The sequence below is a fragment of the Dendronephthya gigantea genome, unplaced genomic scaffold, assembly GCF_004324835.1.
Source record: "Dendronephthya gigantea isolate DGI-Jeju-01 unplaced genomic scaffold, DenGig_1.0 000186F, whole genome shotgun sequence".
Taxonomy (NCBI): domain Eukaryota; kingdom Metazoa; phylum Cnidaria; class Anthozoa; order Malacalcyonacea; family Nephtheidae; genus Dendronephthya; species Dendronephthya gigantea.
In genome coordinates, this window is record NW_021163196.1 from 51,580 (window position 1) to 66,048 (window position 14,469).

General features: G+C 36.7%; 1 protein-coding gene across 1 annotated transcript; it reads right to left on the minus strand.

Moving 5' to 3' along the window:
- Positions 1 to 6,721: 6,721 nt before the first annotated feature.
- On the minus strand, positions 6,722 to 8,241 carry LOC114538486. Its single transcript, XM_028559669.1, has 2 exons — positions 6,966 to 8,241; positions 6,722 to 6,748 (listed from the first exon to the last, which is right to left on the minus strand). Exons 1-2 carry the CDS (start codon positions 8,151 to 8,153, stop codon positions 6,722 to 6,724), a joined length of 1,215 nt encoding a protein of 404 aa, XP_028415470.1. The 5' UTR covers positions 8,154 to 8,241.
- Between the last annotated feature and the right edge of the window lie 6,228 nt (positions 8,242 to 14,469).

Below are 14,469 nucleotides of genomic sequence, written 5' to 3' on the forward strand. Positions count from 1 at the left end.
CATGCATCTAGTCTAAAACTGGAGCCGGAGCAACAAGATCCTCAGTGCCCCGCTTACAAAATTGTCTTATTACTCGTGCTCTAGGAGGGCACGAGTCTAGGTTTCGTCGTGTGTCGGTCGCGTTTTGGACCTCGATGACCCAGAATGCATTGCGCCCTTGACCCAGTAATGTATGACGAAATGTAATTATTTGACAATACAAGCCACTTTTACAAACAATACGGCAAAATATATTGCACAGAAGACATTACTACGGTGCGCGATGTATATTACGAGATATAATTATCCGACAATACAAACCACATTTTACAAACAATACAAAGGATGCAAAATATATATGCACAGAAAATATTACTACGGTGCAACATTTACATGCATATTCCTTGGTGCGATATATATTTTTAAATTCCTATATGAAAGCAAGATATATGATCGATGTTTTCGCAGTTTTAGACCTACAAATGCTTATAAATCACACTTATTAATACCTAAATGTTTGAACCTTGACATTACGAACAATACGAATCAATATTATTACAACTAGTTTTTTGAAAGCTTTCGTCGGAACTAAAACACTGCAGTGCAGTCTGCAGTCAATATATAATAGAAGCATTGACAAAGTAATATGTCACGCCGTGCGGATTGTTTATAGGCTACCTATAATCGGCATTTGTGAATTGTGATAATAATGTAAATGTATTATTTTATACTTGTGTGATACATTTTTGTCGTGCAAGTCCTCCCAGGCCCAGGGTAACCACAAAACCTTAACTTGCGCTATAGTTCCCACAACACGCCATGATTGTGTCCCTCAAGTAATGCTATTAAATCCCTAGAACACAATCCCTAGAGCACGAGTGTACGCTTAAGCCGGCGTCTTGTTTCCTTAAAAAGGGGCTTTGTCTTCCCAGATCTAAGCCATCTGGCTCGATCGTTGCTGGCATGTTGAAAGGTGGCAATTGCATAAATATTACTCATAAATATTATGGCATAAATATAACTCATGCATTGTAAATATTTATTTAGACTCTTAATTCACAAAAAAATACTTCATATATATTGATATATGCCCATTTCAGCACAATTCACTCCCCATGTATATTTTGGTTGTAATTTAATTTCTCTCGACTTGCTCCTCGAATCGGAAACGTGGAACGCGGAAAAGGCTCAAATAGTATAAATGGTAGAGACTGTATGAAAGTAATGAACCTATATCAATGATGTTCATTGTGTGACGTTGTTTATTACAAAAAAAATTCCGTGTTTTGTGAGGTTGAGTTTTGCGCTATGTTTTAAAGTGCGTGCAGTCCTTCCTTGCGCACAACTGGGCTGACACAAGCCCAAAGGGCAAGTTGCCAAGCTAACGTTTACAAACATTTAAGTTTAACCTTTCAGATATTTTGCTACATATATTTCGCTATATATAATTCATCAGAAAAGGAGCATTGGAATTTATCTTGCTTGGACAACATATCAGCTGTTGAGCAACAGGAAAATTTTCTCTAATTTTGATTTGGGCTCCCTTGATTAGAAATTACTTTCCGGATTTTAAGTTGCAATTATGCATGGTCATTGCACCTTGAAGCCTGCCAGCTAGAGCGGCAAAATGAGCAAATTTGAAAGGCGCCTATCAACTGTTTATGCGTGCATGAGCGCACGGGTAAAGATCTTTACCAATAATTTTACGAAGACTGTCCCAAATATTTGCTGGATATTAGCATCTATGGAGAAGTCAAGGCGTTTTAACGCGTGCATATATAAAGGCTAATACCAGGTATGAACACTAAATGAAACATTAGCTATGATATAAGGAATGTCATGACTGGGCCACTTTATCATGCAGGCGCGCTTGCAATTATTTTCCTCCAAGCATTGAAATCAGGCTTATCGATGAGATCATCAACATAATTCGTATAACGGTTGGCTCGATTTAAACTAAAGTTTTTTCCCTTGAGTGTATTTGCTTGGCTAAACTGTAGCTCTCTATTGACCATGCATATATCGAAATATGACACGCATTCGAAGTAAGATTTCATATAGATGATCATGCAATCCACCACTTCAGCTGTGAAAAGCACGTGTAGTTTTAGGGTGGGTCACGTGACTCGAAATATAAACATTGCGGACATTCGGCCTGTTGTTTAATAGAAGTGAACATGGCAATGACTGTAGCTCCTGATTAGAATTGCAAATTAAGCGCAAATTATCCTCATATTTTGGTTATCTTTATATCCAAACAATAGTAATATGTCTATAGAAACTCCAAAAAGGAAAAATAAGTGAAGCAGGTATTAAAAATAGTATTTTCCGAATTTACAATACATCGGCGTTCGTGATCAAAATGGTCGCGACCAAAAGATGCGCTTGGGGCACATGCAAGAACGATTCCCGCTATCCACATTTGATGGTTAAAAATAAGAACAACGATCCTGTATATTTCCATCGTTTCCCGGCACCAAAAAGATCGCCGAAGAAGCGTTTAAGGTGGATAACATCATGTCATCGAGGCGATAAGTTTGTCTGTTCAAAGGACAGCTACATTTGTAGTTTGCATTTTGTGGGTGAGAAAGGGCCAACAGCAGAAAACCCAGATCCCATTTCAGCGATAGCAAGTGAACAACAGGTAAAAATTATGCAACAGTAAGCTTGTAAATAACCTCTGGCTGATTCGTACGGTTTTCATTATAACCTGAATGTTTATGTACTTCACGTCACTGAAGGTAAAGCAACTTTCAAGAAAGCGCAAACCCACCGTGCGAACGTTAGAGTACCCAAAGAGACAAAGGAAGAAGTCTGAAAACGATGTTGCCGTATCTCTTTTGAATTTGTCGGAAACTGTCCCTGTGCTTGAGCCAGAGCCAACAATACCAGTACATACCAAATCCGTGGGGGAATCCGAAAATGAAACACTGTCTGTTGCAAAAACTTTGGTATCACTAGCCGAGAGCCAGAAGGAACCAAATATTGACAACACTGAATCTTCTTCAATTGACATTCAGTCACCAATGATTGACAACATAAACCCAGAATCTGCCATTAGAGAAAGTTCGACACAGGTAAATAGTGAGATTTGTGATTAGTTAGTCAATGGTACGAAGTGAAAATTTGTACTTTTAATGAGTATCTTTTTTATTGCTAGACTATTATTACTGCAAATGGTATTGGGTTATACACTAACCAAATGTTAGAAAACCCAAAGATGTTACGCCGAAAGCTGTTCATGCAATTAGTAGAAAATAAGGATAAGACTTATCACTACACAGGTACAATATATTTATATATTGTAAGATAGTACAATACCGTATTTAAAAAGTAGGTTGCATCTTGGTGGTTGCTATCTACAAATGCATTGCTAAAGAGACATGCTTCCCTTGTAGGATTGACAAAAGATTGTATGGATTTTGTATTCAGCTCAGTCAAAAAAAAAGCTAAAAATCTAATTATGTGGAAAGGATTTAACGAATGGCAAAGAATGCAAGAATTGCACTACATGTATAGTGTATAGTCATCACTTTTTGCTAATACTAAAAGAAGGTTGATGTATTATTTTGTATTATCTCTGTACTAAAATATTGTACTATATTTAGGCAAAGAAATTACGTACTATTTTAAATGAAAAAGAGCAATTGGTATTTACACTTGCGTGTGTGCGTCATTCTCCAACTCTGGCTGTGCTCTGTCTGGTTGGGTATCTTTGCTGTGCTAGCAAGATTTTCATCACATGGATACTATTCCTTGAGAAAGAATTAAACTTTTTTGATAAAGTTTGCAACTTTGTCTGCGATGGAAGGAATTGCACGCCCAAGCTGTTATGTCGAGTTGAAAAATCTCCGCGCTATTATTGACTGTACAGAACTATACATTGACAAACCATCACGACCATCAAGTCAACGTAACACTTACAGTCAATACAAGTCAAGAAACACATTTAAAGTATTAGTGTCACAATCCCCAATATGTCATTTCAACTTTGTTTCAAATGCATATGCTGGGTCAATCAGTGACAAAGAAATTGTGCAGAAATGTGGATTTCTTGATCATTTAGAGGAAGGTGATATTGTAATGGCTGACAAGGGTTTCAATATCCAAGACCTTTTAGCTGTACGTGGAGTCCGTCTTTTAGCCCCACCATTAATGAGGAAAGACAATGTATCAGCTCGTGCTTCAACATTAACCAGGAGAATTGCTACCAAACGAGTCCACATCGAACGAATGATAAGAAAACTAAAGAGTTATAAGATACTAAGGAAATGTATGCCACTTACATTCAAGGGATATGTAAGTTCAATAATTAAGGTGGTTGCAGCATTAGTGAACTTGCAACCACGTATTATAAAAACCTAGTTAATCAATGAACTAGGAGTATTTCTGACGATGTGTCACTTGTAAATAGTACATGGTAGCCCAATATTTCTTTGCTTTTGCCCTTCTTTCTTCAGCTTGCTCTGTAGTAAACCAATTATGAATCTTTTTTACATATTCATCTGGATTGCTTTCATATATTGCCAATTCCTATTTAAGGAATTTGTGTGTTGTTGTTAGTCATTCTGTTTTCTGTTGCATTTTTGCATCCTTGTATGCTATATAGCTCAAACAACCCTTATAAAGATATAAAATTAGTAGTGCCTTACCTTCAAGAAGTGTTCTAGAAATAAAACAACATAGAAGCCACAGCTATTGCTATCTAGTGGTTGACATGGGACCTAAAAGGTATACAAATATAACTATGTGTATTTGGGTGCATGTTGATTATGTTATTATGAAAGTAATAATAAATATAATAGCAATGAAGGTTTAAAATGTTACCTTCATTGAAACACATTTTAAATTGGTGTATTTATTTTCAATGCCATCTTCTATGCACAGTTTACTAATGTATCTAAGGTAAGAAAATTTATGGCAATTAATGCATGTTTATTGAATAAAACATTATTGAAACTGGTGAAGGTTACAGCTTAATTTTGTAGTGTTTATAGGAACTCTTTACTATCTAGGAAACTAATGGAATTCAATTCCAATTGAATTTTTTGAAAAAAACTTACCTACAAATCCTGCTGTTTTCAGTGTCTTTCGTAGAAACATCCCATGTTAGTGAGTCAAACCACAAAATGTGCCTACAAATGATTTTGTTTATTCTTTTTAAACAATATTTTGTGGCATATAGTGCTTTGGAAGTATGTAGTTAGGTATCTGCAATATTATATTTAAAATTGCCAAATATGACGTACCATGGAGTGATAACTGCCAATGACCAGTGACTGCTACAATGCACAGGAAGGCTAAATTACTACATATTTTAATTGTAAATTGGTGGAATTTATACATTATCTTTACCTTCTTACAACGGGTATACTGACATAGTCATCTAAAAGGTGGTTGCCGTTGAATACATTGTGTGCTGCATTATATCTTTCCATTCTGGAAAAAAAGATCCATTAGGAGATGACAAAACTTGATTGTAAGCAATTTGATCAAGACATTAGGTTAGCGATGCTATTAAACAATGGAAATATTTTGCATATACTGTCACAGACGTTACCTATTGGAAGGATTCCATCCATCTTGCTCGCCACACAAGATTGAATAAAATAATGGATCAATTATTGGAAAATGGCAATTCAACTCCCTGAAATATTTAAGAGTGGGATTTAATAATTTTGCAAAGTGAATGTAACTGCAGAGTTTGTTCAAAAATAAATCGTCAGAATGGCTATGCTACTGTTCACAATTCTTACCCTAATAACACTTTTACAATGTTGTCATTCATCATCACCTTTTCATTGAGTGTATTTATGTCATACTCATATAAATCTACCCCATGGACAGACAAGCTAGTTGTTGATTCTTGTGGGATAAATGTCTCCAAATTGACAACTGTTACTTCCCCTTAATAATGAAAGACAGTGTTGTTTATATTCATGCAATAAATTATTCCTCTTGCTGACCAATCTTTGAGGCTATAATAGATCGCATGCAATTTGGATTTTCATGTTACCTACTTTTAGACTGTGTTATGCTTGTCGGTGATACATCCATATCATTCACATTTCTTTCTTTGGCAAATAATTTGCGTGATACAGTACCACTTTCCACATTTCCACATGCTGGAATTTTGCCATCATCATCTTTTGTCATTAAATTAAAGAAGAAAATAAATCAAAGTGTGAATCTGTTGCTAGTTTTCAAAGTTGCAAATGTGATAGATTACTGGTCTTATAACAAATTAAAAAAATTATCATATAGCTATACATCATCATTTTCCCACTTACATTATAGTGTATAGTATAATAAACCATACCTGTGCAAGAAGTGTCAAGTTGATTGTCAAGTAACAAGGGAACAACTTGTGTCAACCAGAATTTCTCGAGTTTGACACACACAGAACTCATGAAAGATGGTTCAAAGGGAACATGTACAATGTGAATTCCTTTAGTTGTCCAGACAACAAAGTCACAAATCTTGGCGGAATAGATGAACAGTTGCATCTGAACTTGATAGTAGTATCTACAATTCTTTTGTAGATAATACACATCTTTTCTCAAAATGCCTCCAATTTCTTTTGATACAAATGCTTCTTTCGGATCACTGTTCTGGTGCATCCACGGACACTTGTACTCCACAATGACAAAGCCACAGCCAGAAGAGCATTTGCAGCTTCTGATATCATCAACACTAGCTCCCAAAAAAGGCTTTTGTTGACATATTTGAAAACCCTTATGTTCTAGGTGGAGCTTGTGATGTTGCTTCCCTGCAACAGATGCATAACATTTCCTGGCTTCTTTTTCCTTTACTAATCCCCAGTCCCTGGGATTATTTGGCTTATCAGAAAGCATATTTGGTTGGCGAAAAGATGGCTTTGAAACAATGGATTTTGCTAAAGCAACAATGTGATGACTGTTACCTTTGTCTAGAGTTGTCTGCCTTGTGACAACAGCTTTACACTTGGATGCTGATATAAAGCCAACCTTGTGTTGGAACCAATCTTCACTTTCCCATTGATTCAGGGTTGCCTTTTCCACATCATTTATTTCAGAATCACTGAAGGTCAGTTGGTTTAAAAACGCTTCTGCTGTTGGAGTGCATTTATTAGTGCTCTTTTCGATGAACTGATTAATTTTTTGTTCCATGATACCAGAACCATTCTTGGCAGTTGTTGGCAAAATCAGTCCAGGCAGGTTTGTTGCTTTTGCAGTATTATCAGGGAGGTAGAGTTTCTGTAGCAAAGGGAAAATAGCAGGTTCATCACTCAGATTATCCAATTTGCTGGTAACATTTTTTTGCATCAAACTGGTGAACTCAGCCATTTCATCATGTGACTTTTCCTTACGAAACCTCTCTTCTCTCGGATCATGATCAATGTTTTGTAGCCATACATACTCACACTTTCTCTTCTTATCCAACCCTCCATATACACATTTAGAAATGTTTATATCCTTAACCTCGCATGGTTTGATACTCGTTTTTGGCTTTCTTTTCCACAAACATTCACCACTGGTGACACTGTCTTTCCCCTCAGTGTTTAGAAGATATTCAAGGGAGTACATTGCTGCAGCTATATGCTTACACCCTCCATCTCGCCCACCCTTGCATTTACAAAACGCCTCCAGCACACTTCCCTTATTTGGCCCCTTTCCTTCCAGGATAAACCACAAGTTATAAAATTCTTGCCCACCGTCTGTCTTCGTACGCATTGTTGGGTTCACTTTGCCAACGTAGACGTGCACTCCGCATTTCTTCAAAGTTAATGTGGACAAAGACTCCACATAACCATCATCGAACAGGCGATAATCATCGTATGATTTGTAAGATGCAAGTCCCTGTTTATCATAATCACTTGAGTGGTAAATTAGATGATTGAAAATGTCGTAAAGTCCGAACGGCGGCGAGTCGATAAAGTTGTTTTGCGTAGGCAAAGTGAATGGATCTGGTACAGCAACATCATGAATAATTAATCTTTTCTCCAGATTTTTCTCCGCATCGTCACGTTCAAAGTTAGGGTCTAACGGAAGCATCATTTTCTCAACAGCAGTAGCAATGACCACCAAAGCGGGCTTCAGGTAGCCATGAATAGTCACGCCGCGTTCTTGTAAATATTTTTTTAGACTAGCGACATTCATCGAAGAAAACTTCTCTGATACAGAGTCACTAGACATTTTACTATATTGTTTGGATATAAAGATAACCAAAATATGAGGATAATTTGCGCTTAATTTGCAATTCTAATCAGGAGCTACAGTCATTGCCATGTTCACTTCTATTAAACAACAGGCCGAATGTCCGCAATGTTTATATTTCGAGTCACGTGACCCACCCTAAAACTACACGTGCTTTTCACAGCTGAAGTGGTGGATTGTACATAACAAGACGTTCTCAATTGCATTTTATGTATATGTTGACGCGAGTAAAATGTATTCGGATATAAATGCGCACTGCAATGTAATCCTTTAGATTGCTTATCATTGCCGGTGAAATCAAGTTGGGCCACGATCATCCAATCATTCCGAATAAACATGACATGAAAGGTTGCCAGACCGTGAAAATGGCTTGGCTGAGGTTAGAAAAGTTGTTAGCTTGGGCCGTGGTTGTTACAATTTATAGGATGCATTTACTTACATTGAAACAACAATTGTTTACAAACTTTGCTGACATTTTTCATAAAAAAAAAGGGTAGATGCTACCTCGAAATATATATAATTATATGATATAAAAAGATTTCGCCAGACAAAATGGATTAATGCTTTCATGCATGTCTTATAATCTTGATTAGTTAATTTTACTGTAAGCAGGAGGCACAAATTGTGTCACAAGTAGATGTCTCGAAGATGTTGAGGATCGTTTGTTTCTTAAAATGGTGAGTATAAACTCCCCTGTGCATGCATTTGGCATTGTCGTTTCTATATGGGCGTCTGCTATTGCTATATGCTTTAGTGAAAATACTGTGCAATCTCTTCTTGCTGCCGGGGTTGAGTATTAAGTTGTTTTGCAGGGCGGAACTGATTTCGGACCTTCGAGATTTCGGATTGCCGCGGTCGTTTGAAATGAAGATTTCAAAAATTATCCCATTAATTTACGCGTTCTATTTCTTTAGGTCACTATTGTTAGGCTCATGCAGGTAGCATAGGTATCTACACAGTTAACTATGTAGAAGTTCGAATATTTGGGGGGAAATAAAATATTTCCTGATGAATATAGTGACCACCAAAGAATTTAGTTAGCTAATTTAATATCACAAGTATTATCGATATATTGGTTCATAAGTCATAACACATGCATATGTGATCGTATGGTCACAAAAACATATCACTTACAAAACATATCACTTAGCTTTGCGAAGAAAATATGGCGATGGTGCATGCAGTCGATAAAATAGATTATTATCATAATATTCTTAAGGTATAATGATGCCCTTAGTTGCTACTGACAGTACTGTGTATAGGCGACATTCCGCGACAAGCTTGACCGCAGCTAGAGGCTATTGCCGCACGGAACATATTGTGTGCACTATAGGTAAATATCCAAGCTTGTATTTTAAATATTCTATTACCGCGCAATGCATTGCTGAAATTTAAATGGGGATTTTCACGTGCATAAATGGTTTGGATATTTAATGCAGTAGGCTATTTGTACCAAATAAGTTTTGACAGCATGCAAGCATACGTTACTACGCTGGTTCGCATACAAACGAACTTTGCGTATGCGATATTCTGCATGTATAACTGTTATTGATGTCTGGTTATCATCTGTAAATAACTTGACCTTGCGCTAATTAATTTAGTCGTCTGCGCGTCAAAGAGTATAAGCAATAGTGTACAATGGAATCTCTTGTGTTTAGCTTAACATAAAATATGTATCCAGTAGCTGAAACTCAACTAAACTGAGACGGTGACCAATGACATATTGCCTATGATATTATTATCGAAGCCAGGCCATTTATTGCAATCTTCGTTTACTCTCGGTTTAGAGCCGTGTTAATAAAGCGGATGCATGCAGCATGCATGATGTGTTTATATGTCCTTAACCACCATACATATAGTTTGTCCGTGGAGAGATTTACAACATCTATAACGTTGTTGCAAATAAACACGCGCTGAATATTTTGATGGGTATAGTTGCAGATGATGCATTGATTAATTTGACATAACGATGATAATTTGCACTAATAACTGAAGGCTTTCTAACGAATAAACCCGAATTTTGATACAAAATGCAAATGTACCTATATATGTATATAAGGTATAAAATAATGTGATTTAGGTAGTTTAGCTAATAAATTTAGTTAAACATTCAAATGAAGGTATAGCTATTTATATGTAGCCTACACGCATACTTGCGCCAACACATGTTACGTGTTTGAAAATATTTCCTATTAGTCAATAATATCTTGCGTCAATCATACGCGCAACAGGCGTTCAGACTAATTCGTTAAAACCGTTCATAAACATAAATCGTTCAAACGGCTTCAGATTGAACGTTTATTTATCCGTTCGTATTTTCGACTTTAAACGTTCACATTTTTAGCTGAATTCGTCAAAACGTTTTTTGGGTTCGTTGAAACGTTATGACAGATCGTTCACTACCCGTTCGTTATCCGTTCGTTTAGCCGTTTCAACGAAATATCGTTAACGTACGTTTTCCCGTGGAAGGTCACATATAGCCTCATTTGGGCTCTATACTGCTAAAAACAGATTAACAATAAATCACAACCAATATTCGAATATTTTGTTACTTGCATTATCATCCCTCCCTGCTACATGACTAACAAAAGATTAACGTCGGCATTTTAAATTTGGAATGGCGAAGAGATAGAGTAGGCACGGAGTTTAGGAACTGTTGAGTAAACGAACAGGTCCATATTTAGTAGACCTGCATGTCATATTTAGCAAACTGCATGTCAGTCTTGACGAGCTTCTGCAAAGAAAAATAATTTGTCTGATTATCGATTTGTGTACATTGTATAAATAAAAACTGAGAAATGGATGCATGGATCATCCGCCCAACACACAATTACAAAAAAGCTCTGCAAATTCTTAGAGCAAAAGCACAGATTTCGTTGATGATCTGCATGATGATGTTATCTGATGATATCTGATATCGAAAATGATATCTGATTATTGATCGAGCGTGTGGTCTGTGCTGTGAAATATCAGACCGAGGCATTTTAGTAGGGGATCGAGGGACGTAGAAGCGAGGATCGCGCAAAGGTCAACAACCGAGATACTGGTTCAGATACGGAATATGCCGACCAAGGTCAGGATATGGATTTTTCGGCAACCAATCAGAACAGAAGATTTTTAAAAAGAAAGTTTTTAATGATAAAACGGACACATAAAAGCAATTACTGTATATTTAGAGGCTGATTACATGGTGTCATTTCAGCCTGGCAAACCGGGCCTAAAGTATTTTTCAAATAAATGGCAAGTTTCAGCCGGGGCTGTGTTTATGACACGTCATTATTTTAAGAAAAGGCTGAAATTTAAGCCTGGGCTGAATTTCTAAAGGCTGGTAGTAACCCTATTTCGATTCTTCGAGCGCTTTAGAACCCCGAATTACAATAACTTGACCTTTAAGGGAGTATGATTGCACATAAAAGTGAAATAACAAAACGAAAAATCATTGTCAAGGCAAAGTTTTCTGTCTGGGTTTAAGTTTTTTTACGATTACATGACAATCCCAGCCCGGGTAGCTTAAAACGAGCTGAAAATTGAGCCCGGGCTGAAATCATTGTCATATAATCTTGAGGTATTTTTTATTGGCATTTCATAAAAATACCACGCTGAATTTACAGGGCTGAAAAGCTGTAAGCCGGACTGAATCTCAGCCCATCAAGGTTGCGGACTATGGTTGTATATTAACTCGTATACAAGTGTCTCTACAAAGCACCTTTAGCTAATTGAGGACATTCATCCCTTGTGTGCGATTAGATAGTTTGTTGATATTAGATAGCCAATTTTAGTGCATGTGAATTAGTTTTTAGCCATTTTTCCTTACAAAAACTGATGTAATTTAACCTACGGTTACAACGTCAGTTTATTTTAATAAATTATCAAATTATCACATTCTTTAGGGACCAGAAAAGCCCAGCGCTAGCCGCAGCGCTTTCGCCTGCAGAGCCAGCTCAGAGAAGGAACTTGCAGAAGGCTAAAGTTGCATAATTTCTTAGTACTCCCATATCATAACCTGGGTTAATTCACTTGAAATCGTTAAAATACTGGAAATAAGAAACTCAACAACCAAAGTTTTTTGAACGAAATGGTCCAAGCTAGGAATCGACCGGCAGCAAGTGGTGTAATCAATGCCTTTTTCTCTCTGGCTTCTCATATTCATTGCTATTGACTGGAAACTTTATGAAATATCCAGGAGTGCGGAACAAACGTATTTTATAAAATACGTAAGGTGCCTGACCATCTTCGGGGTTGATGATTTACCCACACTCCGGTAAGACTATGACTCTCCCCACTTTTTAAGAGTTGATAACTATTAGCATGACATTGGATAACGAAACCAATTAAATTTGACCAATTGGCATAATTTATATGATTGCTTCCGAATTCCGCTGTATTTGTACTTAAGTCATGAAGAATATCTTAACCATCCGAAGCACAAGAAGCGCTTATTATATAGCGTAGATACACGGTAGCAAAATTTAAAATACTATAGCGTATATGATAACTAATTGTGTTTAAACAATAAACAAGACGCCTGTTCTGGCGTTAACTCCGGCGCACGTGCCTGTCTTCAATATAGAGCTTCTGAACATAAACAATTAACAATACAGTTCATATTCGAATTTCGACGCCTTACTAACCTAATGTTCAATCGCGAAATTCAGAAGCACATCGTACTTGATAAAGTATAGAAGTTCAATTTTTCAAAAATGTAAATAAACCGCATGATACATTCCGTTTGTCTTACACTTTGCCTTTGGAATTCGCGCTTATATAGTTATATTAAATCTTCAATCCTGTGCAAACTACCACGTGTAAACGCGCCCATACACGACCACATCACCTTGTTAAACGGCGAAATAGCAGCGATATTATTAAAATAGGACCAGAATGGCAGAATCTACATGTATTAAATATATTCTCACCCCAATTCAATCTAAACTTAATCGAGCAGCATGAAAAGAGCGGTTTATTTGTTCCTTTTGGAGGAATTGCCGTATCATGCGAGCAAAATGAAATCGCGCATCGAAAAATTAGCCAAAGCTGTGCACCACATCTGTCGGGAGATAAGCCTGGGACGTAGATAAGTATGGTCACATACACATTACGGAGCACCATAGCCCCTTGTCACCAGGCCTCCAAATCATACTCGGCCACAATATCAAATATGGCGACCAGACACGAGGAGTGTATATTTTAAAAATCCTTAAAAATACGTTAAGTTTGCGTGCAAATTTAGTTTAATTTTTTCCCACAATAGAATTAATTTCAGAATGATTAATACAAGTACATTATTGTAAACTTAATAGAATATAAGTTTAAACTTACTGTTCCAGCTGACACTTGCCAGCCTAGTAGCTGCTATCTACTCAGAGGCACCGGAAGCAATCAAGGGCATGCGGGGTGTAGCATAACAGGTAAGGCACCTTGCCACCTTAGTTTACCAAGTCTGTCTTTATTCAATTATTGAAAATTATATGAACAAACTGCAAGAAGCTAGACAATCTTTAATTTGGAAAAGCTACACTGGCTCTCCTGGCAGACAAGACTCCCCAGGTCCGAAATTGTTTAATTTGGAGCTAAAAACAACTGTCCAGAGTTTCTGGGTCAAATAACTGCAGGAAAGCACTTATATTTATCTTATTATTATTTTAATTGTATTCAAAAAGCAACATATACATTTGTTAAAACTTATAATACCATTAAGTATTTTGTTAAATTTAATTAGAAAGGTCTAACCTCTTTGTTGAGAAAATATTGATATTTATCATAAAAATAACTAGTTTTATTCAAAGGGAAATTTGGCAACATGATGCTGGAAAATGCGTTTGTGAGAGTTCCAAGACAACTAAGTGTCCACTATGTAGAGTTGAAGATCAGATGAGTGACAACAAAGTCAAATGTGCAAACTACTAGACAACTAAGAAAAGCAAAAGCACGTACCATCTCCTGCCCTCCTGAACATATACCCTAAGTGAATTGCCTACTCCATTATAAGAGAGGGTTGTATATTGTCTGACCACTCATTTTTAACACTCTTTGCCAGGCAAGTTGGTCTTAAGTAGAACCCACATCTTGCAAACCACAACCAACACACTCTGTCATCAGATCAAAATTGAGCTTTGAACAAGAACAAAGTGCCAAGTGTTTTGGAAAATTGGCCTTTTATTGAAAAATCATGGGTGGGGCTTAGAAATTTCCCAAGGGGTAAGCAAAGTGTCATTTTTTTCACAAAGATGTTAGAGGGTTTAGCATCTTGCTCACTTTGAGAAATTTTGGAATGTATTAATATTCTTAAAGTTAA